At 38.6% G+C, this 27,984-nt stretch overlaps 1 protein-coding gene across 1 annotated transcript; it reads left to right on the top strand.

Moving 5' to 3' along the window:
• The first annotated feature begins 13,108 nt into the window (after positions 1-13,108).
• Positions 13,109-27,580, top strand: LOC122659030 (wax ester synthase/diacylglycerol acyltransferase 4-like). The gene is made up of 4 exons (XM_043854190.1): positions 13,109-13,856; positions 15,529-15,885; positions 15,992-16,129; positions 27,470-27,580. The coding sequence occupies exons 1-4, from the start codon at positions 13,179-13,181 to the stop codon at positions 27,578-27,580; spliced, it is 1,284 nt and encodes a 427-aa protein (XP_043710125.1). The 5' UTR covers positions 13,109-13,178.
• The last annotated feature ends 404 nt before the right edge of the window (positions 27,581-27,984 follow it).

Here is a 27,984-nt window from a genome sequence, read left to right as displayed (position 1 = left end):
TCTACTATAAAGTGTTTAGTGAAATTAAATTCAGCTTATGTTGATAATCACTTTTTTTTTCTTAATTCGTTATCTGGACGGTTTGTTGCCATTGATGAATAAGTTGAGGAGTATTATATCATCTGCAGAAGAATTGCAATAATTAGAAGAGTCCTCCCTCTGGACTCGGCCCCTATCGAGCACCTTGCCCGGGCTCCATGTGCAGCCCCGGACATAGTGAGGCATGAAAAGACCACACTGTGTCCGATGCTATACGTACAGCTAGGGAAGGATGCTGGATAAGAACCGAGTCTGGAGGAGAAAAGAATTCTGTCCAGCACCCTGCCCGAGCAGGGGTGAGACAATCTTTTCATGCCTCATCATATTCGACGGTACATATGCAGCCCGGACAGGGTGCTGGAGAGAATCCTTTTGTCCTCCATTGTAACAACCAAAGATGCTTCTTCTTCACGATAAAGGACGAGATCTTTTAACTTTTGAAACAGTCCTCTTGTTACTCGGGAACAGACACAAGCAATTATCGTTTAGGATAGACAGCAATAATTGAGTTCTTGAAACTAGTGGGCCTAAAATCTGTTTACCCAAAAAAAAAAAAAAAAAGGCCTAAAATCTGTATCATTTGCAGAATATACATAAATGCTAACGTCAGAAGAATGTAAAAAATAAACGTCATCAAAACAAAAAAGGGGAAAGGTTTCGTACGGTCGTGTAAACCATGTACAAAACCTTTCCCCTTAATTTAATACTTGTAATATTCTTAAAAAATGTATTTTTTCCTATACACCTCTATTTTATGACAATTTTAATCCACTAAACCTCTTCTTCCTGTTTAACAATTAACTCGAATTTTTATCACCTCCAATTTGCTGTCCGCTTCAATTCCCTCCAATTCCTCACATAAGAGCCAAAAAGACCACCCTACCCCACCTTGGGCAGTGTGTTTGGGCGGGGTTGAATGATCATTTCCATTCCTATGTGAGGAATTGGAGGAAATTGAAGCGGGCAGAAATTGGAGGTGATAACGATTCTAGTTAACTCACCAACGACTCCTACCCCTTTTTTCTGAGAACAAAACCAAACCCCTGAAACCCTCTTCTTCTCCAAAATATATCTCTCCACACCCCCGGTCCCCCCCCCCCTTTTTCTCTTTTGATTCTCCTGAATCTCTCTCCTCTCACGGCTTCACTCTCCCTTTTCTATCCATCTATCTCTTCATTCTGCAACCTTAAGAAAATAGAATCCTAATACTAAAAACCAAGAACCAAAAACGACAAAACCAAAAAAAATAAAAGAACGAAGAAGATGGGAGTTGCAGAAAATCTTGTTAATAGAAATTGATTTACCAAAAAATTTGATCAAATTCTAGACAAATCACATCATGTGTAATTAGAATCCTTTTTTTCTAATGCATTCACTGCTATATGCCGTCTGGGTTGAATTGGAGCTTCATGTGTTCATATAGTTCGATGTGAGCTTCAGCATGTGGCTTCTCTTGTATTGCCTCCATTTCATTTGTGTAGAGGGAGTCTTGACTATCTGATGTTGTGTGTGCGTAGGTGTGATTTTGCTAGGTCGTCGCCATTTATTTGTGAGAGACCCCACAAATATAGAAACCGAGCTTGATTTTTTTTTTTCTGACTTTCTCTGTCTGTGTATTGTGTAAGAATGAAGGAATTTCAGGTCAGTAATGGTGAAAATGATCTTCTTCTAATGTCGGGATGCGTTATCCGTATATTTGTAGATATATAATAAGTGGGACAGGAGAATTTGCGGCAACAGAGTCGACGACAGAGGCTGGCTGCGGGTACCGTAATCATAGAGGACGAACAGTAAACAGAGGAGAAGAGTCGTTTTTACTCAATCTGTACAATATTATTTGGGGATATAATGGGAAAAAGTTTCGTACATGGTTTCCCAATAATAAAAAAACCGTCAGAAGAATGTCAGTTGTCGGAAAAATAATCCTTCTCTTTTCCTATGTCTCAATCTCCATTCAATGTGACCCTTTTTCTAGTTATTGATTTTTTTTTTTTGGTAAGGTTCTTCTAGCTATTGATATCTGTTCATGTTGTTTGATCTTGCATTCTTCTATTGTATCCACTTTTTCATCATCCAGGTTGTGGGTAAGAGTTGGATGTTGGAATGGTTCAATCAAATCAAAGGTTCGAGAATTAATGGTTTGTCTAATCTGATTGGGCTGTGTCAATATTATGTTTTCGATACCGAATAAAAATCATTTTTAATATCGAATACAAACGATTTTTTATATCCAATACAAACCATACCGAGTCAAGTTTCGATATCCACTTTCTATCTTTTGTACTATATCGAAATTGTATCGAATTCCCGATACCGATTACCGACTACCGACTGACATCCTTAATGATCCTCTATCAATACACTTGTGGCGAAAAAAAATTCAGTTTGACTTGATAGTACTCTACCTTCAACAATGCCATGAAGGGTGAGCAGTATACCTCAAGATTACACCTTCGGCATGACTATCAGCAGAATCTGAAGACATCAACAACAATCATAAGAAATGAAGTTAGCAGTCAAATCTATACTGAGATCTTTCTTATATCACAATGATCAAAACTTGGTCTAGTTGGTCAAACAAAAGATGCTTCAAGGAGAGCATTTTTCTTTGCTAGCAAATTTGCCATTTGGGGAAGGTGTTCTAGCAAGGGTAAGGTGGTAAATGCACACCTCACATGGTCTGTGCCGCTATGGCCATTCGGGCAGCTAGGCTAGCTGTAGGAGATTTGGTTCTGAATTAATAACATGTGTATTGATTATGAAAAGTTTAATCAATCCATGCTATAATGATATCAAAGAAGATTACATGTTAAAGAGCATACAAGCATTGTGGAGCAAAAGAGAACTTTTCTCTCATGCACATGAACTAGAGAGCCTTCAAGTCTAGATTACGATGAAAACTTGTCTTTGAAGCATCATGAAAAAGAAGAAGACACCATTAGCATAGGTTTTTGTAAGGGTGTTAAACGGTCCAGTTTCGGTTAAATGGTGCAGTTTGGTTTAAACCATTTAATTAAATGGTGTCAATTTTGAAACCATAATCAAACCATTTATTAAACGGTTTCACAGTTTCGATTTTAAATGGTTCGATTTGGTTTGGGTAAATGGCTTTTGTTTGATTTTGGCACATTTATGTATATTTTAGAGTGCTAAACGGGTTATTCGATTAAACGGTCTAGTTCGATTTAAACCGTTTAATTAAACAGTCTCAATTTTAAAACTAAAACCGATCCATTTATTAGACGGTTTCAGTTTAAACGGTTCAGTTCGATTACAAAGAAATCTAAATAATAAGCTCGACAAATCTAGTGAACGTAAAAATAGTAAGCTTGACTCTCAAACATGTTTTACGTTCTCAGCCAGTCAAACGTGGAAGATGTCAATGGGCTTACCTAACGTCCGCACAACTGCATGGATGCACCTACATAGCTTGAATATCAACGGTTAGAAATTTAACCATGAGAGTGTCAACAACTAGATTTTTTGTCATTGAAGTTTAGCAAACATCCGCTACTTATCATCGTTGTTCACTTGGTGTTTCGCTCACACATGAAGTCTAGATAGAGAGGAACTGTTAGACTATCTAAATAACCTTTCTTTTTTATTTTTTTAATTCAGTTATATATTACCCTTGGGGTTTATTGTTTTGTGAGATATTCGACCTTTAACTTGTTATCTACCTTTCCTAGAAGTTTATCTTTTCTTCTTCACTTTGTTGAAATTGTTGTAAGTTCATTGTGAGCAGTTGTCCCGCAAGAGTTATGAATGTAACATTTGTCGAGTTTTGGTATGAACCTAAGAAAACTGTTATTGGGTATGTAATAAGCCATGTAAATACTACAATGTGGAGTTTGATTGCTACTTTGGAAAGCAATTGAGGTAGTGAAAATTCAAAAACTCGAGGAGCCTAGTTGGATAGTGGACGTATATAGTAAGGGGTTATTTGAACCACTCTAAAACTATCATGTATTCTCTCTAGCTTTTTCTTCCTCTCGTCACTAATTGTTTTCTTAAGTGTGCAGTGGGGGGTGAGTGTTTTCTGCTCTGATCAATAGAGAATCTTTCTACACCCACCCCCACCCCCCCAAAAAAAAAAAAAGGAAAAATCATAATAATAAAATTTCAGAGAGAAATAAAATTACTAAATAATCCCTTAAATAGAATAAATATAGGGACCACCAGCAGCAGCAGCAGTTGCAGTTCCACAAGGAATGTTGTCTTTGGCATCCTTAACAGCTTCTTGCTTTGGATTGATCTTGGTTTCCTCCTTCTTCACTGTTGTCTCTGTTGTTACTCCACATTGTGAGGAATAAAAATCTTGATTTCTTCACCATCGACCACTTGTGATTGGTTTGAATTGGTTCCTCACTTGAATGTGGATGAATTTCTAGGTTTTAGGGTCACATGTTGTTACACCCCCACGGAGTCCAAAGACGATTCCATAACTACTCTTTCATGTACCGATTTGTCCAACATCGATCTTTGGAAGTATACAGAGAGAGAGAGAGAGTAACCGTTGGCTCTGATTAGCCAATTAATGTTACAGATTCCATAGGGGCTTACCAACTAGCAATATCCAGTAGATCTGATCTCCAAGCATCACTTTGAACTCCAAAGGGTTAACAGATTGTGTGTCAAATTAAACCAGTTTTAATTAGTGCCAACATCATCTTAAGAACTGCTAATTGGTTTAATACGCTGTCTTTCAAACTTACTGATCTTTGGACTCAAATACTATTATTAGAGTATAGTATTAACGAGATTTGGCTCCTCTACGGTACAGGGTCACACATCTTGTGACGCGTGAGGGGAGCTCACTATGTGGATGAGCTCCCATTAGGATAGCGCAGATCGAGCTAGGAATCCGGATTTCAAAATTCAAAAATCTTCATGTACATCGCATGTGCACCACGCTCAGTTTTCCCAGCTCTATCTGCGCCGTCCAAATGAGAGTTCATTCACGTGGTGAGCTCCCCTGCCGCACCACAAGATATTCGGCACACCTCTGCACCATAGAGGAGTCCGACCCATATTAATCACGGGTCATGATAAATTGATCTTTGGACCGAAATGCTTTTTTTTTTTGGGGGGGTTAATGGACCCCACTACTTCCTAGAATACTAAAATACTGGTCATGATCAATGAGCATAAACGGTCAATACTTGTGTCATCTATACTAAAAATGGTGAGTCCATGTGTTAGAGGACCTCACACCGATATCAAGTCCGAATCAGGTCCCCCATCCGAGAACGTATGAGGTCAAATCTGGACCCTCCATGGGGTGTGGTAATCAACGATATCACTGGTAACTATTTTGGGAAAACAAATATAAGGTATGTAACTCTGTTTGTTTTATATATATATATATATATATATTTTCGAGGGTGGGGTAAATTAGGTGCCAGAATAGAAAGCTTTGTGAATTTAAGCAGATATCAATTGTATGTTGTAGTCTTGAATGAAAACTTTTTTTTCTAAGGACCAGCAAGAGTTTATTTATAAATTAGAGGTTAATTTATCCAACATATTTGGGAGTAAAGAGATATGCGCAATAGAAAGTAAATAGAAATAATAAATGATAACATAAATAAATAATAAAACAATAAAAGCTTTCACATTTCTTAGGGAAATTTTTTGGCTACAACCCATGTTCCTGTTGCCCCCAATAGTATGCTCAAACTTGGAATAATCCCTATCCCCTTTGGATTCATAAATACTCTCTTAGATTTTTGTATTTTTCAAAATACCCTCTAGGATTTCAATTAGGCCGGGGCAGCAGCCAATTTTCGTCCATTTCTTAGATGAATTCAGATCATCTGTTGCCGAGCTGCCCGGCAGGACCGTGCTGCCCAGACATGGTGAGGCGTGCAATGATCGCCTTACCCCCACTCGGATAAGGCATTCGGACAAGGGTAAGGCAGTCATTGCATTCCTCACCGTATCTAGGCAGCATGGTCCTACCGGGCCGTCGGCAGTAGAGGATCCAAAATTTTCTTAGACAGGCATTGTGGAAAGTCTTTTAACACTGCCCAAATTTCTGCCATATGGCAATTTGATTGGTCGAAAATTGGCAACGTTACGCTATCTTTGGATGCTAAGAAAAGAAAAAAAAGGTTATTGAACAGTGTTTTGACTCCGTGGGCTGTAACAATGTGTGACCCTAAAACCTAGAAAATCATCCATGCACATTGAAGTAATTACTGGATCAACCAAGGAAGTAGGAACTAAATTCCACATTTATCATTATGCAAGTTTTGATCTTAGTTTTGTTCTTCATAGTTTTTTTTATATCCCAATTCACTCCCTCTTGGGATTTATCGATCCTAACAAACTGTATCTCCATTGCTTTCTCTGTCTCTCTACCAATTTTTTCATTCTAATGGCAGTGATAGAAAATTTTATCACTATTAATGTCGTTTCAAATTTTGAAATTGAAATTTTCTATGTATGGGAGACCATTCCAAACAGCTAGAAAACACGATATGAAAATAATAGAAGGATCTTCTGAATTCTCTCTTATTTTTTTTTAAATTTTTATCCATTTCTTGACAAACAAACATAACCATAAGAGTAACGGATCAACTGTGTTTGCTTCCCTAAGATAAGGGTAATTAATGGTGGGTTCCACTACTTATTACAATCCAACGGACTGTCGGGTAAGGGGGGGCACACCAAATTTAATACACACTAAAATGAAATTGGAATGTAGCAAAAAATGCAAAACTAGAGAACCTTATAAATTTTATTTTATTTTTGGGTAAAGGGAACCTTATAATTAGGGGCAGATACTTAAAATGGCTGACATTTTTTATAATTAGCAGATACTTAAAATGACTGACATTTTTAAGGACTTGTCTTTCATGTGGCCCCCACACCACACCAGAATCCCCTTACAAATCCATCCAAATCTATACGGAAGTTGGAATCAATGATGGGTCCCAAAGACTTGAGGACTATAACCAAAGTATCATTATACCCCCAAGTTTTGGATAATTCATATCCCCTGAGGTTCATTAGAAACGTTAACACATACACCTATTTCGTCTGCTTATGACTAGCAACGTTAAAAATATGATGTGAACTGACAAAATTGCCCTTGCAAAAAAAAAAAAACAAACCCTGCAATTCATCTTCCCCAAATTGATTGGGAAAGATGAATTGCAAGTATCCTTGTAAGGGAAGAAAATATGTCAATATTGATGGATGTCTAAAATTGGAGGTTCAAGCTTCGTCCGTTTGGGAAGAAATCAGAAAGGTTTGGCATTATGTATCAAACCAGGAATATTGGATTATTGGGGATGGGAAACATTTAAATTCAAACACCATTTAGGTTTGCTTGGATGTAGACATATTGCCTAGGGGTGTCAATCGGCTGGTCTGTGCCAGTTTTGGTTGGGCCTAATCGGTCCCCCTATTTTAGGATCCTACATCATGATTGACCCATTTAAGTAATTAGTCCTTGTACGTTAGGCATGATCCTAATTATAAATGTTAGTTGGGTACCGATCTATGAACAAGCTCATACTAATTGGACTACAATCGGATGATACAAGTTTGGTCCATATAACTCCTAATGAGATTCAGTTCTTTAGGATGTAATAGGAACATACTTGAGAGAATGTTCATCACTGGACTAATGACTAAATAAGTATATCTCAAATATATTTGGAGCTCTATGGACCTCAATTTCAATGGACATACATATGCTTGTATTTTCGAATAATATAAATAGCTTTGATTATGTGTTCCGTTTATTTTTTACCCATCAACTTCATAGTACAATAATATTCAATTATCAATTCTATGTTTTACTCGATCCGTAGTCTTTTATATAGCTTACGTAATGCGAGATGATAAATTAATCAAGGAGATTAAGAAAGGATATATTTGGTATGAAATAGAAAATTTATGGGATAATTGGGGTAAAACAAACGACCCATAAACAGGCTTAAATGTGTTGGGCTCGGTCGGATGTCCGTTGTTACATCCCCTTGCACCATGAACGACATGTTTAGCTAACATGTCTGACCAGTTTCGAGCTTTCACCGGTTGAGATAGATCGGTCCTACTAGTGCAATCTTTGAATTGTCACCTGCATTTTGCCTATGTAGGGATTGAATTGTCAAGAACACCCCGAAAGCCATGCTGCTCAGCGTACTAAGCAATATCGTCATCCAAATTATCCAAATCAATAAACCTCACCGTTGCTAGCTGGTGCTTCCCATCCAATTCTCTAATTCAGAAAAATCTTAGACAATAGAGTGTAGAACATGAGGGACCTAGAATGCAATTTAGCCTTCCAAGTATTGAATGGGAAAAAAAGGAAAGACTGAAAGAGTGATAATCTACTCCAATCCCAAGTCCCAACAGGGAATTATAATTAGTTAACTGGGGTGGCACCTCAAGCTAGGGTGGCAATAGGTGGCCTGGCCAGCCTGAGCTCGGGAAGCTACCTAGGCCCATGTTTTGTGGGCCTTGACATTAGATTTGTACAAAAAGCTCGGCCTGGCCCAACCTATTGAATAAGGCCTGGCCCAATATGCACGCCATTATATTTGTAAGACATAATGTATAAAGAATATGAACACTATCACTATGCCTTTTTTCTTGAGTTTGCTCACACTGGACACATTTTAAGTTAAAAACTGGCCCATATTTCTCCTGGGCCCGAACCTGGGCCCCAGTATCAGTCCAAAAGTCCAGGCCTAGCAAAAAGTTTTTAAAGTTGCCAACCCTACGTCAAGCTTCATGCGCTGCCCAAGCTTTATGCTAACTTAGTTCGGTGTAGAATTGCAGATTTACTCCAAAATTATGAAGGATTTGAGCAGAAAACTGAGCACCAATTTCAAATCTTTCTTCCCCGGTATAATTAATTAGGTGCAATGGCCTAAGGGTTTCAACTAATCGGTCCAAGACGGTTTTGGTGGGGGCATTAATCAGTCCCCACCGATTTAGGGCTCCACACTATTACTGCATCATTTACTTAATTGGGTGGGTCTCATAGGCTAAGAATAAACACGTTTATATTTAGTTGATCGATTACTGGTCCTAATCGTCGTCAAGTTAATTGGGCTACTCGAACTATAATAGATCTTTAAATGGGCTAATTGGGCTGTAAACAAGCCATAAGCAAGTTGATTAAGCTATAAACTGACTAAACAAGCTATAAATTAGCTATAAACAATCAGTCTTGGTACGTTACCAATGTTCATTGAGTGCCCACTAGACTACAACCAAGTACCATGAATGCCCGAATAATAATCGACCTAGGCCCAACAACGAACCATTTTTTTAGTGGGAAAGATCTTTGTTGCTAGCATTTTATCTTAGCTGTTCAAGCTAAGATTACCTTTGCTAACTCATCCACAGTTGGCGCAGGAGGTGCTGGACATGTTGAACCGAGTTGGTAATGTGGCAGCTCAATTTGGCTGGTCTTTGGGCCATCATACTATGATTTGGAACTTGTTGCTGCCTTAGGTAGGGATCGTGATCCTCTACTGCCAGGCAGTCTGTTAGGAACTTGGGTCTCATCCTCAAAAGCTAGCTGTTAAAGAGAGGGTGCCCAAATACCTATTAACCTACCCACATCCCCTTTCATATCCGATGTGGAACTATTTTTTCTGCCTTATGCGTGGATATTTCAATAACAATCTCTCCCTCCACGCGAAAGACAAAAATGTGGAGCCTGAGATCTCGATCTCCCCTCCACGCGGGAGCTGATATGGAGCTTGAGATCAAATCTCGAGAATCCTCGGTTAAATGGGAATTTCTATGCCTCAGCTTTAATATCACTTATTATGAACTTGGGTCTCATCCTTAAAAACTATCCATTAAGAAGAGGGTGCCCAAGTACCTATTAACCCTCGACAACATCCCCTTTCATATCCGATGTGGAACTATTTTTTCTGCTTTATGCATTGATATCCCAATACAACCATGTAACTGGCATACAGTCTCACACTGGTAGGGACGAAATGACTACCCCATCCATTGCCTGAGCACCCTGTCTGGGTGGGGTCCGCACTCTACCTATGTGCCCGACAACAGAGGATCCAAATTGCTTAGGTAGAGGGTTTGTCATGCTAGGGGATAGAAATTGGGATGCCTTACGTATATACAAAGAAATAGGAGAGTGACAGGTCACATGCATGCCTAGTGTTAGAGAGCATCATCAGGGTTCCTGTTTCGGTATATTACCCTTTAATGAGGGAGCTCTTTCAACTTTCAGTTTTAAGGAATAGACCAAATTCCAAGTAACTCACCTGACCCACCCCACCCCACCCTACCCCACATCTTTAATTGCTTCAGATAGAGGTTGAAGTTTCTGAAAACCATCAAACTGAAACCAAACTCATTTTGAAATTTCAAATCTGTGCTCTTCTGTGTCTCCAACCCTAATCACTTCCATTTCGAAGAAATAACTGGAAGAAGATAGAAATGCAATAATTTGTTGTGCTGCGGCTGCAATTACCCAACCGATGACTCATGAAGGAGACAATTTCCTGTTCGATGTATAGCTTCAGATTTTAGACTCTACCTTACGTCTTATCTCTATACTGTCCAAATATCTCTGACACATTGATCAGAGATATGATTCTCAAGTTATTACTAACTTATTTTCTTCGCATGTGCTGGTGCTACAGAGCTAAACAGTAGTTGCACTATCTCAGAGTGAATGATTGATTAATAGGGACACTACTGGATCATAGTTCATAGAGCCCCAAAGCTAGCTAATCAAAGCAGAACCTTCGGCCCTGTTCATGCGTTTGGGACCCACATGTTGGTGAGAATTTGTTGGGATGAAAATACTGAGGTAAAATTTTTATTATTTTTACGAACAATAACCCAATTTGATAGGATTTTGAATAGCAAAAGGATGAGATTTTTTGTGGATGCAGGTATTAGTATTCGGCCAAAAGCTAGTGGTATTGGATGCATTGCTTTTGATCTTGGAGGAGAAGTTTGCTTGATTGCTACTGAGCACTGTGCTTTGCTTTGGCATTGACTGTGGTTGGTGAGGCATTGGCAATCTGATTAACTGTCTCATCTGCTAGCAGATTGGGAATTAGCTCGATCGTAATATCGTCGGATTATCTATCCCTCATCAAATGCTTGTCCTCTTCTCCCTCCCCTCCCCCTCCTAGTTTTTTTTTTATCCCGAATATTATTTGGGACCCGGGCTGATCCCTGGCATTTTATTAAAAAATTAAATCATAAAAAATCAAGAATTATAATGGGGGGGGGGGGACATAACTCGCCTTACCCCAACCCACAGAGACAAATTAGTCACTCTCTCATCCAAAACACAACTGCACAAAAAAATAACATGGGCCCTCCCCCCCCCCCCACCCCACTAGTATCTCTTGTATTATTCAGGATATTTGCATGGGCCCTCCTTCTGTAATTTTGTCCATGTTAATAGGTCAGTGAATGGATTGGCCCATAATGTCTCTAAATGGGCCATATCCAGTCCTGTGAGATGCTTTTGGGAGTTCCCTTTTCCTGGGGATCTCATGAACTTCTTTGGCACAGAAGGTGAATAGATTTCTTCGCACCAAAAAAACAAAAAAAGATAGTGCCTAGATAAAATAATTAATGATGTCCCCTAAGCTTTTGTAAATTCACCATTTTAAGTTTTGAAGTGCCACATCAGAATTTTCTCACCCCAATTCTTTCAACCCACCTAAGTTCCCTATAAACAAACGGGGCCTTATTGTTTTTGAAAGGCTTGCAGTTATTGCAAAGTAAATCTAAAATGATGCAGAAAAAAATGGATCTATGTAATACGGTTTATGTGATTCGAAAAGATTGCCTACATCCACTAAAAGATGAGATCTGCTTTACTATCAATATATAATAGGGTTATGGCCACTTGTCCTCACACCTCTTTGAAATTGTTTCCAAAGAAAAAAACTTCCCTTTAAATATATAATCAAACCCTATGCAAGAAATTTATCGAAATATCCATATACCTCTAAAAAAAATTCTCAGATTACTCCCCCCAAACCCCCACATGGACACAATAATTTATCGAGGGGGGTGAATGTTCACATACACTCATGTATGTGAACGACTCACAGCCATTCAGATGGAATATTCCCACAGAATAGATTCCATCTGAACGACTGTGAGTTGTTCATGTGCGCTCGTGAACATTCCTGCATTCCAAGATGTCATTAATAACGTAGATTAACGCATAAGGTGGGTTGATTAGATTCCTTCAAACCTCTTAATTAGGCCTGTAAACGGATCCGATTCGGCTCGGATACGGATTGGATGTAATCGGATCCGGATATTTCCTAGTCGAATACGGATACCTCTAAACGGATTCGGATGGATTCGGATGTGGATCGAATTCGGATTTTCGACCATCCGTTTACACCTCTGCCTTGTGTAACCCGAACCTTCCTCCCCCTAGTGGATACAATTCACTCTCAATCCATGGTTTTAGATCATGATTCTCTTCTCCTCATATTCTAGAGCCTATTGAATCTTCAAAAACCCTCAAGATCGTTATTTACTTAATTTTTTATAATTAAGTATTTGGATTCAAATTTTTATCGGAGTATTCGGATTTTTTTCCAGATATCTCTAATCGAATACAAATGCTCCTAAACGGATACAGATGTGGATCGAATTCGGATTTTCGATTATCCATTTAAAGCCCTACTCTTAATGGCCCTTCGGAATCAGCCAAGCAACCAAATGAATGCAAGACTCTCTCTCTCTCTCTCTCTCTCTCTCTCATACACAAAAAAGAACGAATCTTGACCATTCTCCTTATCTCAGGCTTTTTATCCATAAACGTACCAACTCTCTTTCCCACGTCAAAACTTAGGAACTCTGATACAACTGACGACAGCAAAAGCAAGTAAATACTTGAAGTAGGTCACCTTAAAGCATCTTCACACTTCCCATTCTGTGTTTCACCCTTTCTTCTTTCGTTCGTAATCTCCTTAAAGTGTTAAAACAACTCTTCCATATAATTCTCAACATTTTCAGAACAACAACAATAAATCCTAACAAATAGTAAGAGAAAGAGAGAAAGAGAATCGTTCATGGAGGACACATCAAGACTTCCTCCTCTTAGCCCTCTTTCTCAATACATCAACAGTTCAACTCTCTCGATTCCCATAATAATGGTGATCGAGTTAGAATCCCCAGTTGAAAAATCTAAGATGGTTGAGTTCCTCTCCCAAGTCTTCATACCCATCAACGATCGCTTCTCCTCCATCATCATCACCGACGAAAAGGGTGTGCAGAGATGGAAGAAAGTTGAGATTTCCATTGAAGACCATATCTTCTTTCCAACTTTCCCTTCTTCCGTTCAAACCTTAGAAGACTACGACTCTCTTCTTGACACCTACGTGTCAAAGATAGCAATGGAACCAACCTCAGAGGGTCTTCGTCCTCCATGGGAAGTCCATGGCTTCATGTACCCAACCAGTAATGCGAAGGGGACAGTTGTGTTCAAGCTGAGCCATGCCATTGGAGATGGTTACTCACTCATGAGTGCTTTATTTACTATTTATAAGAGAGAAGATGATCCTTCTCTTCCGGTGACTTTGCCGGAATTTAAACCTAGACCCATCGGAGGAGGAGGGTTAACAAGGTGGTCTAGAATGAGGAGTTTTGTTTCGATGTGGGTTAATACAATTAGAGATTCTGGTTTGAGCTTGTTGCAGGCTACCTTGTTGGAAGATGACAAGACTGTGATCCGATCGGGAAAGGTTGGGGTGGAGTTTGAACCCATTTCCATCTCTTCTGTTACCTTTTCTCTCGATCAAATACGCCATATCCAGGACAAGGTTGGAGGGGTAAGTCGTACTGTTACACTACTTCAAGTTACATTTTATTTCAACTATCCACTCAGGGAAAATTATCCACTCAGTGCTTTATAAGGAAAATTATCTGCCCGGCCTAGTTCCCTAGTTCCTCTAATAGGGGATGGTGGACCCCACCTGGGTAGAGTGTATGGGCAAAGGTAGGGTGGTCATTCCAGCTCCCCCTTGTTAGAGGAACTGAAGGGAATTGGAGGAGATAAAGATCCGCTTTATAATTAACTCCAAAATCGACCCAGTGGGTCGAGTTAGGGATCTTTATCCCCTCCAGTTCCCTAGTCCCCCTAACAAGGGGGCGCAATGACCACCCTACCCTTATTAGAGGCACTGGGGAACTAGCCGGGAAAGAGGAGATAATTTTCCGTCAAGTTACACTCCCCCATGTAGTGACTCCTATGGAAATTAGACGAGTCACCCATGTAGTGACTCCTATGGAAATTAGACGAGTCATTTAGTAAGTATAAATTAGAAAATAAAAAAATCTTGTTGTAATCAAGATTGATAAAAAAAAGGTGGTAACCTATTTTGTTTTTTGGCCTTTTATTTTATACAATACAATGTTTTATTCAACTAGGATAAATTCTGTTACTTTATACGTCTACTCAAAAAAATGCACAAATTTTAATAATGACATAATGGTAAGTTTCTTCCAACTTATTTTGTAAATCGTTTTTAGAAAATTAGGTTTTCTGACTTAGAGTCGTTTTTCAGAAAAACCTGGTGACTCGACCATATCAAACCTAGTCAAAGCGAGTTACATTTTTTCTTACTTTTAATGTAATATATATATATATATATATATATATTAGTAAAAAAATATAACAAAAAATATCAAGGAATCACATATCATTGCATTTTAAGTTTATACCATTGAACAAGAGAAGAGAGACGAGGAGTTGAGAGTTTTTTACTGTTTTTAGAATACGGATTTACTATTTTACTCAACTTCGTTTCTAAGTGAATTGATTTTATGATTTTTGAACAAAAGAAAAGAGACGAGGATTTGAGGGTCTCTCTCTCTCTTTCTCTGTTATGCTCGAGTCAACTGGCATGTGATTACACTATATTTGAGAGCTCTGTGATTAAGGGTGTCAATTGGTTCGGTTTCAGTTCAAGATTCAGAATGCAGAAATCAAAATTGAATCAAATCGAGAAGAGGAACACATTTTCAAAAATAAAACCGAATTGACTCAATTTTGATTCGGTTTCAATTTTTATTCATTTTCGTTTATGGAATAGGTCCTATTTTGGGTGTTTGGGCCAACGTTTACATCTTCACCAACCAAAAACCACTTATTTGTAAATCATAATGTACCAAAATTTTTCTAAGCATTAAAAATAGGAATAGTATTTATCATTCACATTGATTGACATATTTAAAAAATTATAATTTTACCTGATTTCTTATTTGGTTCGAAAATAGACAATTCAATTCGGTTCAACAATTTTAATCATAAAATCGAAATCAAACCAAACGAAAAAAGATTGCAGATTTTGAAAACAAAGTTGAATCGATTTACTTTCATGCGAGTCGATTCGATTCGATTCGATTTTAAACAGCCGGTTTCGATTCTAAATTGACACCCTAATTTTGATATTACCAGTCAAGATTGATAATAAGTAATAAGTGTTTTTAAACTTGAAACAGACGACTGTGACTGAAGTGATGACTGGGGTGATATCGTACGCCATCCAACTCTACGTGCAGCGAACTGGGCAGGTCTCTAATGGTGCGGCACGCATGACTGCGTTGGTGGTTGTGAATGCAAGGATGTTGAGAGGGTTTAAGAGCATTGCAGAGATGCTAAAAGCCCACATTTGGGGGAATCACTTCAGCTTATTGCATGTAGCTCTTCCCTCTACATCTTGTGAGGATCTCAACAACTTTGATCCCTTGGAGTTCATCATCAAAGCCAGGGATGAGCTGAGGAGAAAAAGGAATTCATTGTCTCTCTACTTCACTAGCAGGATATGGAACATCATTAGCAGCATTAAAGGCAGAGAGGTTCGGAATTTGGATTTCTTTTCTTCGTTGTAATTTCTTATTTAATTTTTGAAATTTTAAATTTAGAAGAAGAAAATGGATTAAGGATTTTGTAATTGCAATGTAGGTTGCAGCAGGGTACGTCCATGCAATCTTCAAGAACACAAGCATCTCAATATCTAGTTTGATTGGTCCTTCACAGAAAATGGTGATAGCAGATCATCCTATCAGCAGTTTCTACTATACTGTGGCTGGCGTTCCTCAGGTGTGTTATCCCCTGTTCCTCCTATATCTGTCTCTCCATGATGGGTTGTGTTTTTATTACTCATCGCAGCTACACATATATCCTGGTTGAAATTGAATATGGCATGCCACAAAGCCCTTTTTTTTTTTTTTTAAATAAAAAATATATTGAGGATTAAAAAAGGGGCAAACAAGCCTAAAGACATACTAAATACAAAGAAAGCTAAAGCTTATAGAGGGGACTCTGTCCTAAAACATAATGACGAGGGCAACAAGCTATTTGCTCATCCAAGAGAAATAACAAAATAAGGCTACAGGGGATCTGTGAAGCGCACTGAGGGGGTCCTTATCCTATTCAATCGTCGAGGTATCTCAGCTTATAAACCAGGCCGATCAAGAGCCACACGGGCCAGAGCCTCCTCCTCTGGCGAAAAGGGAGATGGAAATTTTTGCAACCCCGTCCCACTCCTAACTCCTTTTCAACCTGATGTTTTTCTACTGCCGCATCCACCGCCTTAACACCAAGATTTGCATTTCTTTGACTTCGAGTTCTACCAATAACTGGAGTTGCCATATGGGAATCCACACGACCACCTCGAAGAGTATTCCTACGACCATCACAATTTTTTCGACCCAACACCTAAGTCCATCCGCCTTGCACCTCCTCTTGAACAGATTGGTCATAACCTGACCCACGAGACCCGGAACCAGCACTAGAACCGTCCATATTACTTGAACCCGACCCACCCTCACCAGCTCCAAGACTCGCTCCATCAAACCGTGGTGAATTTGAAACCGAAACACCTTTTGAAATATCACCATTTAATTCTCCCATATCATGCACAGATTGCATAACATTAGGAGATGGCACATGATCCCCACAATATTGCCTTTCCAAAATAATAGGAGGAGATAATTTCTCTCCAATTACACCCACCAAATTTGAACCCCCTAACACACCACGTCCAGCTGTGGAAGTTGCACCATTAGGGATAGAGTTCCTACCTAAAATAGGAGATTCTCTAGATGATCTTCTCCCTGAGTTACGCTTGGGTGAACTCGGAAGAACGGGTTGACTCCATCTTCCTCAACGTAGTGCGCATCAGGAATAGGAGCAGATTTATCTTTCTGTTGTTGAAGCAGGTCATCAGCCTTTTTTTTATGGCAAGAAGAAATCTAATGCTCCAACCTACTACAATAATCGCATCGCTGCATATCATCTTCAAAGACCACTCTCTGAGAAAAAAAGAATTCCTTGGACGAACCAGGCTCATATCGCTCCACTTGAATTTCTTCCACTCGAGATATTGAATCTCCTGCATTGACTTCCACCAAAACACGAGCAAAATGGCCAAGAAATCCCTCACGGGTACGACGATCAAGAGCCACAGGCCTCCCCACCTCTTTGGCAATCAATAGCAACACATTCTCGTGCCAATATTCAAGAGGCAAATCAGGAAAACGTACCCAAACGAGCTTGGGCTGCACCTGTTTCTCATGACTGTTAAAATCCGGCTTCCATCACTGGAATCGGATCGCCTGGTCTTTGAAGCTACGTCTCCATACCTCCGCCATGTCCCCTTCGCAAGAGAACTGAAAAATCACAAAAGCTTTTCCCAAAGGGTGCATGAAAACCCCTTGTTTCAGATTCCATTTCAATTTCGCCTCCTTCCTCAAGTCATCAAGGGATGCCAAGCGAAAATTGACTCTTCCGATTAGAGCAGGACGGAAAAGCTTGTGATTCTCTTCATAATCTTTTTGTGGAATCCTGACCCGAGTGATGTTGCAAGCGTGAATGACCCCCTACTGCCTTAGCGTAAGACTGAGGAGGCACCTTATCTGCATCGATCCCCTCCCTAGCACCATAACACTAAAAGTTGGGCAGCGCCATGAAAACGCTTCCCCGATTTGCACACAGGCATGCCACAAAGCTTGTATAAGTAGATCTATTCTTCCCTCAATGGTAGTTAAATTCAAGTTTGGTGGGCATATAGCCCAATCATGCCCTTATATTCATTGGTGACCTTCGTGTAGAAAAATGTGAAATTGAAACACTGTAGAAAAGAATGGAAATTGCAAACAAACAATCTCACAATGCATATAGAGATTTACGTGATTCGACAAGATTGCATACATCCACGTGAGATGAGATCTACTTCACTATAGGTTTTGAAATCCTCTTCATCTTTTGTGTGTGGCCAAGTTCTAAAACTGGATTTCCTAGCCTTGATTGTTTTTTTAAACTTCCTCACCCCACCACCAAGTCTCCCTAGATGAGTATCATATTCCTTTAGATTCACCTAAAACATCTTTAGTTGTATTTCTAACAAGTGAAGTCATCTCATTCCACATTATATTAGGGTCATCAACTAAATCTCAACTTTCATGTGATACTAAGTTATCAGTAAATGTCTTCAAGTTTTCACCCTTTACATTCCACTATCTTATCCTAAGGCAAATAATATCACATCTCTTATTATTTGTTATGTAGTTAAGCTCTCCACTGATATGTTCTTATAATCTTTAGAGGATATAACCTATCAGCTTGTCTAGTTAGAAAGAAGTCTTTTGGCTACTATATTATCCACTTTTGAAGGTTATTAGATGCTCTTCTCTCTTTTCGAAACATGTGTTTACTACAACTAAATCATAGGTACCCGCAAAATCTAAAACTGAAATCCTCTCCTCATTCCTATCTTTGAAACAAAATCCCCCATGAATCTTTCATAACCTTTGTTATGCCTTCCAACATGCCCATTTAGTCTTCTCCTATTATAATCACTTCACTTTGACTAATTCCTTGAACTAAATCATCCATGTGTTCCCAAAATTTTTTCCTAGGCCCTGCATGATAATATTTCTATTTCTCTATTTCTTTCTTCTCTTTTTTTTTTTATTTTATTTTTTTTTTTTTTTTTTTTTTTTTTTTTTTTTTTTTTTTTTTTTTTTTTTTTTTTTTTTTTTTTTTTTTTTTTTTTTTTTTTTTTTATTTTTTTTTTTTTGTGGTTCCTAAGAACAAGAAGAAAAGAATAGTAATATGTTTATTATCACTAGTTCATTTTTTTGTTCCTGGGAATGAACTAGTTACAAAAAGTTACTGAGAAGTAGAAGCTTTAATTTGGAACTTCTCTGTTCTATAACAAAAGGGAGAAATAAGGAGGGGTGGGGAGTTGTTCTTTAGTGAGCACATGATTAATTTGATGGGCAAAGCAATAACTTCATGTTCAAAATACCTTCAATTCAACTTCAACTACCACCACTACCATCTCCACTGGCACCTCCTCCTCCTCCACCAAATTTTTGGGTATTTAATGATATTTTTTAAAATTTATAAAAATTTATAAAACAAAATTACTGTGCATAGCAAACACGTTTATGTTTCTTTTCTAGCCCAAAAGTAGAAATTACTATGCGTTACCAAACACATATTTTTGTCCAGAAATTTGGCCCAGTAATAGAAATACAAAACGTTATTTCTAGAATAGATACATGGCCCATAAACTGAAGTGTTATCATGTAGAGCCTGAGTGTTTTTATCTAATCCTATTTGGGGTGCGTAAATGTTAAATATGTTAATTGTCTCATTTTCTAAAATAAGTTTGATAGATATTATCCTATCACTAACCCTTTTAACATCCATCGATCTTTATCTACTATCCTCCCATGCATGATCAATAAATGTAGTTTCAAAATGCTTATTATTTAAAAGGTAGCTTTGATTTTTCAGAGTCTCATATTCACTATTGTGAGTTATATGGGAAAGCTGAAGGTGGTGGTGAGAACAGAGAGGGAGTTTATCAATTCCCGAGTATTTGTTTCATGCATGAAAGATGCCTTCCAAAAGATTTCTCAAGCGGCTGATCATGGAATTTAAGGATCCTAGAAACTCATGAATTGCAGCAATCTATAACTTCCACAACTTGCCAGATGGTTCCAAGTTATATTATTGGGTAGTACTTCAGTTTCTTAATTGATTTGTAATCTTTACATGTTTGGAGCCTATATCCCCTACTAAAGAACTAAAACAAGGTTGGGCTGGGCTGGGTTAGGGTTGAGTCTCTGGTTGGGCCAGCTCAGCCCAAGTCCGATTTAAATGCAAGCTAAATGGCTGAACTGAATAAATGTTTACTATTGCAGCTGTGGATAAGTGCTTCTTCATTAATTTTGATGGTCAATCCTTTGAACTATATTTATAATCTAAAAGTGTTATGAGTTCAAATCTTGCCTCCTCCCCCACCTTAGTGAATATATAGTTATACATTTTAGGCTAGCAGTTCTAGCCAGACCGGGCCAACATGAGATGGACATATATATGTGACATTGGGAGAAGCTTGGGCCAGGTTTTTGAAAACCCAGGCCCAATTTGATGTTTTCAATGCGTGGTCATTGAGGGGGGCCCAGAGTCCGGATCCTCTCCAACGACATTGAAGAGGATTCCTCTCCAATAACTTTCTCCTAGTGCCACGTTTCATATCAATTCATGGAAACTTAACTCCCTTTTCCATTTTATTTTTTTTTTCTTTTTCCTCTCTCTCCCTTTTTTTTATTAGGAATCCATAAAACGTGATTGAATTCAAATAGGTACTTAAAGACCAGGAATCTAATCTCTCTCTCAAGGAAACATCAACCCATTGGTTTTGATGAACAAGTACCGATTTGGTCTTGTAGAAGGGTGGTGAGAAAATTATTGTCGGAGTGCTTACTAATGCCGAGAGTCAGTGCACGGTATCGGGTATTGGTCACTTGAATCGGATTGGGTATCGATCACCTGTAAAATCGATACAATCGATATGGCATCGACACTGATCGGTTGTATTAGATAAGTTTACCCCCTGATTTTCTTCAAAAAATAAAAAAAGTTTTTTTTTTTACTATTTTACCCTTTTTCCGTACTATTTCACCAATACGGTATGGGCACAATATCAAGTTCATGGTTTGAAGAATCGGTATTGGATGGGTCGATTCGCATCAATATCGGTTGAGAACAATATCGATTCCCTTTCGCCTTAAAGGATTTTCCACGTTAAAATTAGTGCGTGTTTTTATGGTTTGGATTGATTTGTTTGTGTTATTACTTTACATATATTTGATTATCGTTGTGAATTTCCATTAACTTGCACATAGATGTTAAATGGATTGTTTTTTTCCAACATTAACTTCCTTCCAAATTTTCTTCTCATCTCTTTTATAAAAAATTTTATGGGTATCTTTAATTTGAAGATGAAACCAATCAAGATCTTTGAATGATCGATTGATAACAAAAACATCACTTGGCTAAAGGTCACACTTTGGCCCTTCTATGATTAGGGCTTATTTCCTGATTACTATCATTACTTTTTTAAGGAGTTTGATTTGAAAATCATATATATAAGTGAAGAATTCAAGACCCATTTTTGTATTTAATTATAGGGCTCATGTTCTTTGTGCCGCAGCGTAGGCTGCGCCCAGACACATGGGCTTGCCACTCAGGGGCAGGGTGATCATTACACCCACCCCATGTGTCTGTCTGGGCATAGCCTACCCCACTCCCCAACACCCCCCCCCCCCCGGCACACTCCCTTAGAGCTAAGACTTAAGAGAGGTACAATCATTTTGGTGCAATGACACATGACTCTCATTGGTAATCTGAAGCCGGAGTACCCAAGCCCAGCGAATCACTTCTCCACTATGGGTTGTGGGTCTCTCTCTCTCTCTCTCTGTATAGATCTATATTATAAGAAAGTAAATGACGCAGAAGGATGGTGAACATGGGATCCCAGTATCTCCTGATTTGTGTGTGTTGCGGCAGGATTGTACACGAGTCTTGAGGGATTTAGTCGGCCAAAGATCGAAGACCTCCTGTTCCAAAAAAAAAAAAATGACACAGAAGGAAACAAGGGGTTTTATCTAATTCTAACGCTGACGAACTTGAATTCACATGTAGGGAAAATGGAGAACATTTCTTCTATTCAAAATGCAAATCGATTACTAAGGAGCATTGGCAGCCCTAATATAGAGGCTTGCTTAGAGAAGAAAAAAAAAACAAACTTCAAAATTCAAAATTTAAAACTTCGGCGGGCCGTTTCATCTTCGAAACGCGCCTATCCCCTGTAAAACTCGTCGAGATCTTTGATTTAATATATAATTTGATCCATATCGCTTAATATCTCCAACCAGTCTGGGTGGACTTTTGCTGGTCCAATCGACTCAGAATTCGTCCGATATTTCCTCTACATCAGTAAACTTTGCCCAATTCTAGGCAAGACTTGCTACCTAACATGAATGACTTGAAAGCTTTTGCCTTTTGCCCGACATGAGATTCTAGAATTGATGTCCAGGCATGTTGTAGAGCATACGAGAGAGAGAGAGAGAGAGAGAGAGGACAGCCATTTAATTTCCTTTTTCCTAAAAGCCAAAGTTTTCTCATCTCTGTTGTACATGCGTGAATAACCATGTGGTAGGCAATACATGAAAGAGCTAGAAATAATGTTTTTTTTATTGAATCTAGAGATGGTGCATGGGGAATGAATGAGTTTAAGGCCATTTAATACAAAATAACTCGATATGGAGTGGATGGCGTTTTAAGACATATGACCCCCATAACTTAGAATTCAGATCGTCTACGGCCTGCCTGCCCGTAGCAGCCATAGCAGCGTCCTAATGAGGCGCGGTGCAATGATCGCCTTACCCCTGCCCAAGTGCCTTGCCCGAGCACTCACTACTTTGGATCCTCTTCCAATGCTTCAAGTTTAAGCTAGTTCAACTGTTTGGCCCAATTCTGATCCTTGGTTGCAGAAGATGTGCTCTACTCCTACCATGATCAGTTTTACACGTTGATTAGTAATAATTTTTTTTTCTACCCCTCAAAAAAAAAAAAAGTTTAAGCTAGTATTGATATTATACAAGAAAAATGATCACAATGGCAAAAAAGTATGTTGGGGTATTTAAGTAATTGCGGAACACAACTATCCGTTCTATATATAGAAATACCCTTTGATAACTTCCCTTCCACAAATGAGCACATTTGACAAATTAATAACCTTGTAATGCTTTTTTTTTTTTTTTTGGAGGGGGGGGGGGGACAATCTTGCCTTATAATTGGTAATCCTATATTACAAAAATAATTAAGATTAAAGAGACCATAATATATAGCCCTACAACTCTTCCTAGTGGTGACGGTTCAAATATTTAATTATATCATTGGATTCTTGATTTTTTAGATGAAAATAATACTATTTAATTCTAAGTTTATCTCTCTCCTCCCCCAATAAGACAGAGATGTCATTTCGTAAGAGGGAGTAGAAAGATAAGCATAGGGGAGTGTTGGCGAAAGCCACATTCCCATATAGAGAATATTTTCCCTAAATGTAATATTTTTTTGGTGATAATAAAATAAAACAACTATAAATACATAATCCTCAACAAGTTGATTTAGCTGAACTTTCATGGACCTAACTTGTAACCACAAACTTATTACTTGCTTTTGAAACTATACAAATCTAAGAGCCAACCAACATGAGTGCCTTGCATTAACCATTTGCATATTTGAGGACTATTTACACACACTTCTACTTCTCTGAACCCTTCTTTTGCCATGACCTGCTACAATCTTGCAAGATCCCTTTGGCCTACGGTGTCAACATCTGCTTTGTAATACAATAAACTCAAAAGCAGCACAGTGAAAAATGGAGTACTACAAAATCCCATCCACTACGACAAGTACCCTCCTCAAAAAAGATCACATATAAGAACTGGTTGATCTCCAATCAACAAGCCTTGTTATTCAGCAGGGGACATCAATAACAAGCATTCCGAAAAATTAATTAAGGAATAGCAGAGGAGAAGCAACAAATCAAATGTCCATTTATAAATAAATTTGACAGTATCATAGAGTGAAAGTTGAGTATCCTCAAAAACATAGTTATTATGTTGTAACCAAATAGCATACATAATAATAACAAATATAGATAGTAGACAATGCAAATCAGAGGTAGAAAAAGTAGAGGAACGAATTAGCGATTCGAATAACACAAATGGACGATGCTTGGAGGAACTCCGTATCCACTCCCAATATGATTGGTGAAAGTACATGAGAAAAATATGTGCGATGGTGATTCAGGTCCAGATTGACAAAGAGGGTATAAGTATGAAGATGAAGAAACTTTGTAAGTTTATTACGCATAGCAAGCCCATCAACCAAAACCATCCGTGTACAAAAATTCTTTAAACCTAGGGTGGATCTCAATTTCCATAAGAAGCAACATATACGCTTTTTATAAAAATAGAAGCTATCCCTAATTCAAGTTTATGAAACAATGTTACTTTTCAGGACAAAAACATTCTAGACATATACTGAAGGAAAAACTAGTTGGTCAGTGTGGGATTGTTAAAAATAGACGTTCTACATATAGATCTAGCAATAGTGTATGGAATATAGAGAAGATAAAACTTTATCCCAAGACTCCCCTTCCATTTACTTATGAACAAAATGAAAATTGACAGTCATTTGGCACAACTGATGAACCTTGAAATCCCTCAAATCAGGAACCCAAGGTTCATCCCAACTAGAGAGAGGTGAATGACTAGTAACACAACAACAAATCAACTGTTTTAACAACAAAAGATCCAGCATGACAAATATTATCCCAAATGAAGGGACCTATTTTAGTTATAACACCAGGGTCTAATGGAGGACTACTAGGAGTGAATCTGGGCTTAATTATTTGAAACCATAATTCTTGAGGATGGCAGAAAACACTCCATGCAAGCTTGACTAATAAGATATTATTATGAATACAAATCTTCATCAAAGCAAGAACCAAATGTTCATCAGGAACGGGGTTGATGATAGCCGCTAGAGCATCTGCGATTGATCAAACTTCAAGAAGGAACTCTGTTACAATAGACAATCCCTTCTGTAGGCACAGAAGTCGATCTTTAAGATCCATAACTTGCGATCGTGAAGATGGTGCAAAAACTCGAGTTAGGATTTGCCAAACATCAAAGAAAGTTTGCGCACAAATGACATGAGGAAGTGTTGCCTCTGAAAGAGAAGAGATCAGGCAACTAAGGATCAACTGATCCTAACGATCCCAAAGATCTGAAGGAGAATCACCAGATGGACGGGGAAAGGTTCCATCAATAAAAACCACTATGGGTGTATAGCCTTAATTTCAGCATTAGATTAGACAGTAGATCTTGCTAACCATTACATGTAATTTATGTTTATATTCTTGATTTCATATTCAATGAAGATAAGCTAGCTATTACAGCCCCAAATGGCCAAATCCTGGTGTTACCAAAGTAACAGACTTCTCCTAAACAGTCATTTCATATGACAAGTAAAGAGATAACTGTAGGGTACCCCTGTACAAGTTGTCAGGTTAAGCTCAATTATAACGTCAAGTCCTTATCACTGATTTAAAAGAAAAGGAAAAACTGAGATCCTATCAGTTTTGTTGTTTTGACTCTTCTCCTTCTCCGGACCCACTATTTCCACTTCTAACAAATAGAAAGAGAGAAAAAAGAATAATTCATTCATGGACGACACATCAAGACTTCCTCCTCTTAAACTTTTTGTTCCCTCTTTGCCCTCTTTCGCAATACATCAACAGTTCAACTCTCTCGATTGCCAATATAATGGTGATCGAGTTGGAATCCCCAATTGAAAAGTCTAAGATGGTTGAGTTCCTTTGCCAAGTCTTCATACCCATCAACGATCGCTTCTCCTCCATCATCATCACTGACGAAAAGGGTGTGCAGAGGTGGAAAAAGCTAGGTTGAGATTTCCAGTGAAGACCATATCTTCTTTCCAAGTTTCCCTTCTTCCTGTCAAACCTTAGAAGACTACGACTCTCTTCTTGACACCTACGGGTCGAAGATAGCAATGGAACCAACCTCAGAGGGTCTTCGTCCTCCAGGGGAAGTCTAGTTGCTTATCCTCACACCTCTCTCACCTCTCTCAGATTGATTACTGAGAAAGATGTCTTGCTACAAATATATAACAAAAACTCTAAACATGTAGTTTATCGAAATACCCATATAACTTTAAAAAATTTACTTTGAGGGCCCAATAACAAAGATAATGTGCAAGGTGAGCCGATTCCTATAGGCCTCTAGGCCTCAGGCTTGGGGCCCTATGTATGGCCTCTTAACAGTCTTTCGAAATCAACCCACTCTTGCAAGCAACGGACTACAAGACATCATACCCCAACAATTTGGTCCTAATAGGGGTCTATGTGCATGGCAAGATGAACACTACAAATGATTGAGAAGCTAGTCAATATAGTACATGTAGAGAAGTCCAATAATACATGATGGGCTTTAAGATTGAGTTGGACATCAAAGTTGACATGCAGCTGATCTAAATGCTGACCTATACATCTGTCCATTCTTCCATGGTGATCTCTCTAGCAAACACGTTTATGTTTATTTTCTGGCCTAGAAATAAAAATTACTATGCATTACAAACAATTTTTTTTTTGTCTCGAAATTTGGCCCAGTAACATAAATACAAAAAGTTATTTCTAAAATAGAAACATGATCCCCCATTCAAAGATGTGAAAGTTAATGTAGATGGTGCCAGTAAAGGCAATCCGGGGCTGAGTGGTGGTGGTGGAATTATTCAAAATCAGGAGGAAAATTTGGTGATGGCTTTCTCAAATTTCTATGGGCTATGTACTAATACTGAAGCAGAAATGAGGGCGGTCTTAGATGGGCTTCGGGTTTGTGCGGCTAGGGGCTTTGCTGGCTGCCACGTTAGCTCGGACGCCAAGTCCATTGTGCAGTTTATTACTTCAAAAGCCTGTAAGGTGTGGTGTTGTTGGTACTGGTTTGACGAGGTTCTCTGCCTTGTGGATGCTTTAGGGACAACCGAGGCTTTTTCCTTTAGAGAAAGCAATCGTGCGGCAGATTTCCTAGCTAATAGGGCCTTCGAGATGAACTGTAATAGTGAGTTTCTCACTACTGGGGAGCTCCCCACTGACCTCTCTAGGATTGTCAGAGAGGATAAGGCGGGCCTGCTGGTTTTCCGGCAATAGGTTAGCTTTGTTTTGTCTATTTTCCTTTTGTAGGGGAAAGGATTCTCTTGGTTGTTATGAGTGAGAGTGCTTCTGAGTACCGTTGGGTCTGGGGTAAGGCGGGTTATGTCCCCCCCATGTTTTTTCTAAGTATTGGATTTTTCTAATAAAAGCTTAGGGGCCACCCCGGGTCCCAGATAATATTCGGGGTAAAAAAAAAAAAAAAAAACACCTATGTTTGATAGATATTATCCTGTCACTAACCCTTTTAACATCCATCGATCTTTATTTACTATTCTCCCATGCAAGATCATTAAATGTACTTTCAAAATGATTATTATTTAAATGTAGCTTTGATTTTTCAGAGTCTGATATTCACTATTGTGAGTTATATGGGAGTTATACATTTTAGGCTAGCAGTTCTAGCCAGACCGTGCCAACTTGAGATGGACATATATATATATACCTTGGGATAAGCTTAGGCCAGGTTTTTGAAAACCCAGGCCCAATCTGATGTTGTCAATGCATGGTCCAAGCTTGGGCTGGGAAATTTTAATTCTCAACCAAAGCCCAGCCCGTCTAAGCTCCATCAAACTTGGTCCAAATGAGTTAGCCCAAAGGGACATCAACCCTCTCAAGGGTAGTATGATCAATAAAAATCTCATTGCATTTAGTTTACCATTTTCCAAGTGGTAAAATAGAACTTCGAAAAATCTAGAACCATAGGAGAATGCACAGTGGTTGTAGGGATGTAAACGGATCGGATTCGTCTCAGATATTGCTATATCCGCATCCGCATTCGATTAGCTTTCGGACGGATTCGGATAGTGCGGACACGGATACGGATCGGATATTTTATCCGTTTATATGTAAATATAGC

This window comes from Telopea speciosissima, chromosome 4, assembly GCF_018873765.1.
Source record: "Telopea speciosissima isolate NSW1024214 ecotype Mountain lineage chromosome 4, Tspe_v1, whole genome shotgun sequence".
Lineage (NCBI taxonomy): Eukaryota > Viridiplantae > Streptophyta > Magnoliopsida > Proteales > Proteaceae > Telopea > Telopea speciosissima.
This window is presented reverse-complemented; position numbering and strand designations above follow the sequence as displayed.

Bases quoted from the DNA above. Each gene is read 5' to 3' on its own strand.
- LOC122659030 (XM_043854190.1), top strand. From the start codon at position 13,179: ATGGTGATCGAGTTAGAATCCCCAGTTGAAAAATCTAAGATGGTTGAG. The intron at 15,886-15,991 runs GTTCGGAATTTG...ATTGCAATGTAG, and splicing joins GCAGCATTAAAGGCAGAGAG to GTTGCAGCAGGGTACGTCCA. The intron at 16,130-27,469 runs GTGTGTTATCCC...TTGATTTTTCAG, and splicing joins CTGTGGCTGGCGTTCCTCAG to AGTCTGATATTCACTATTGT.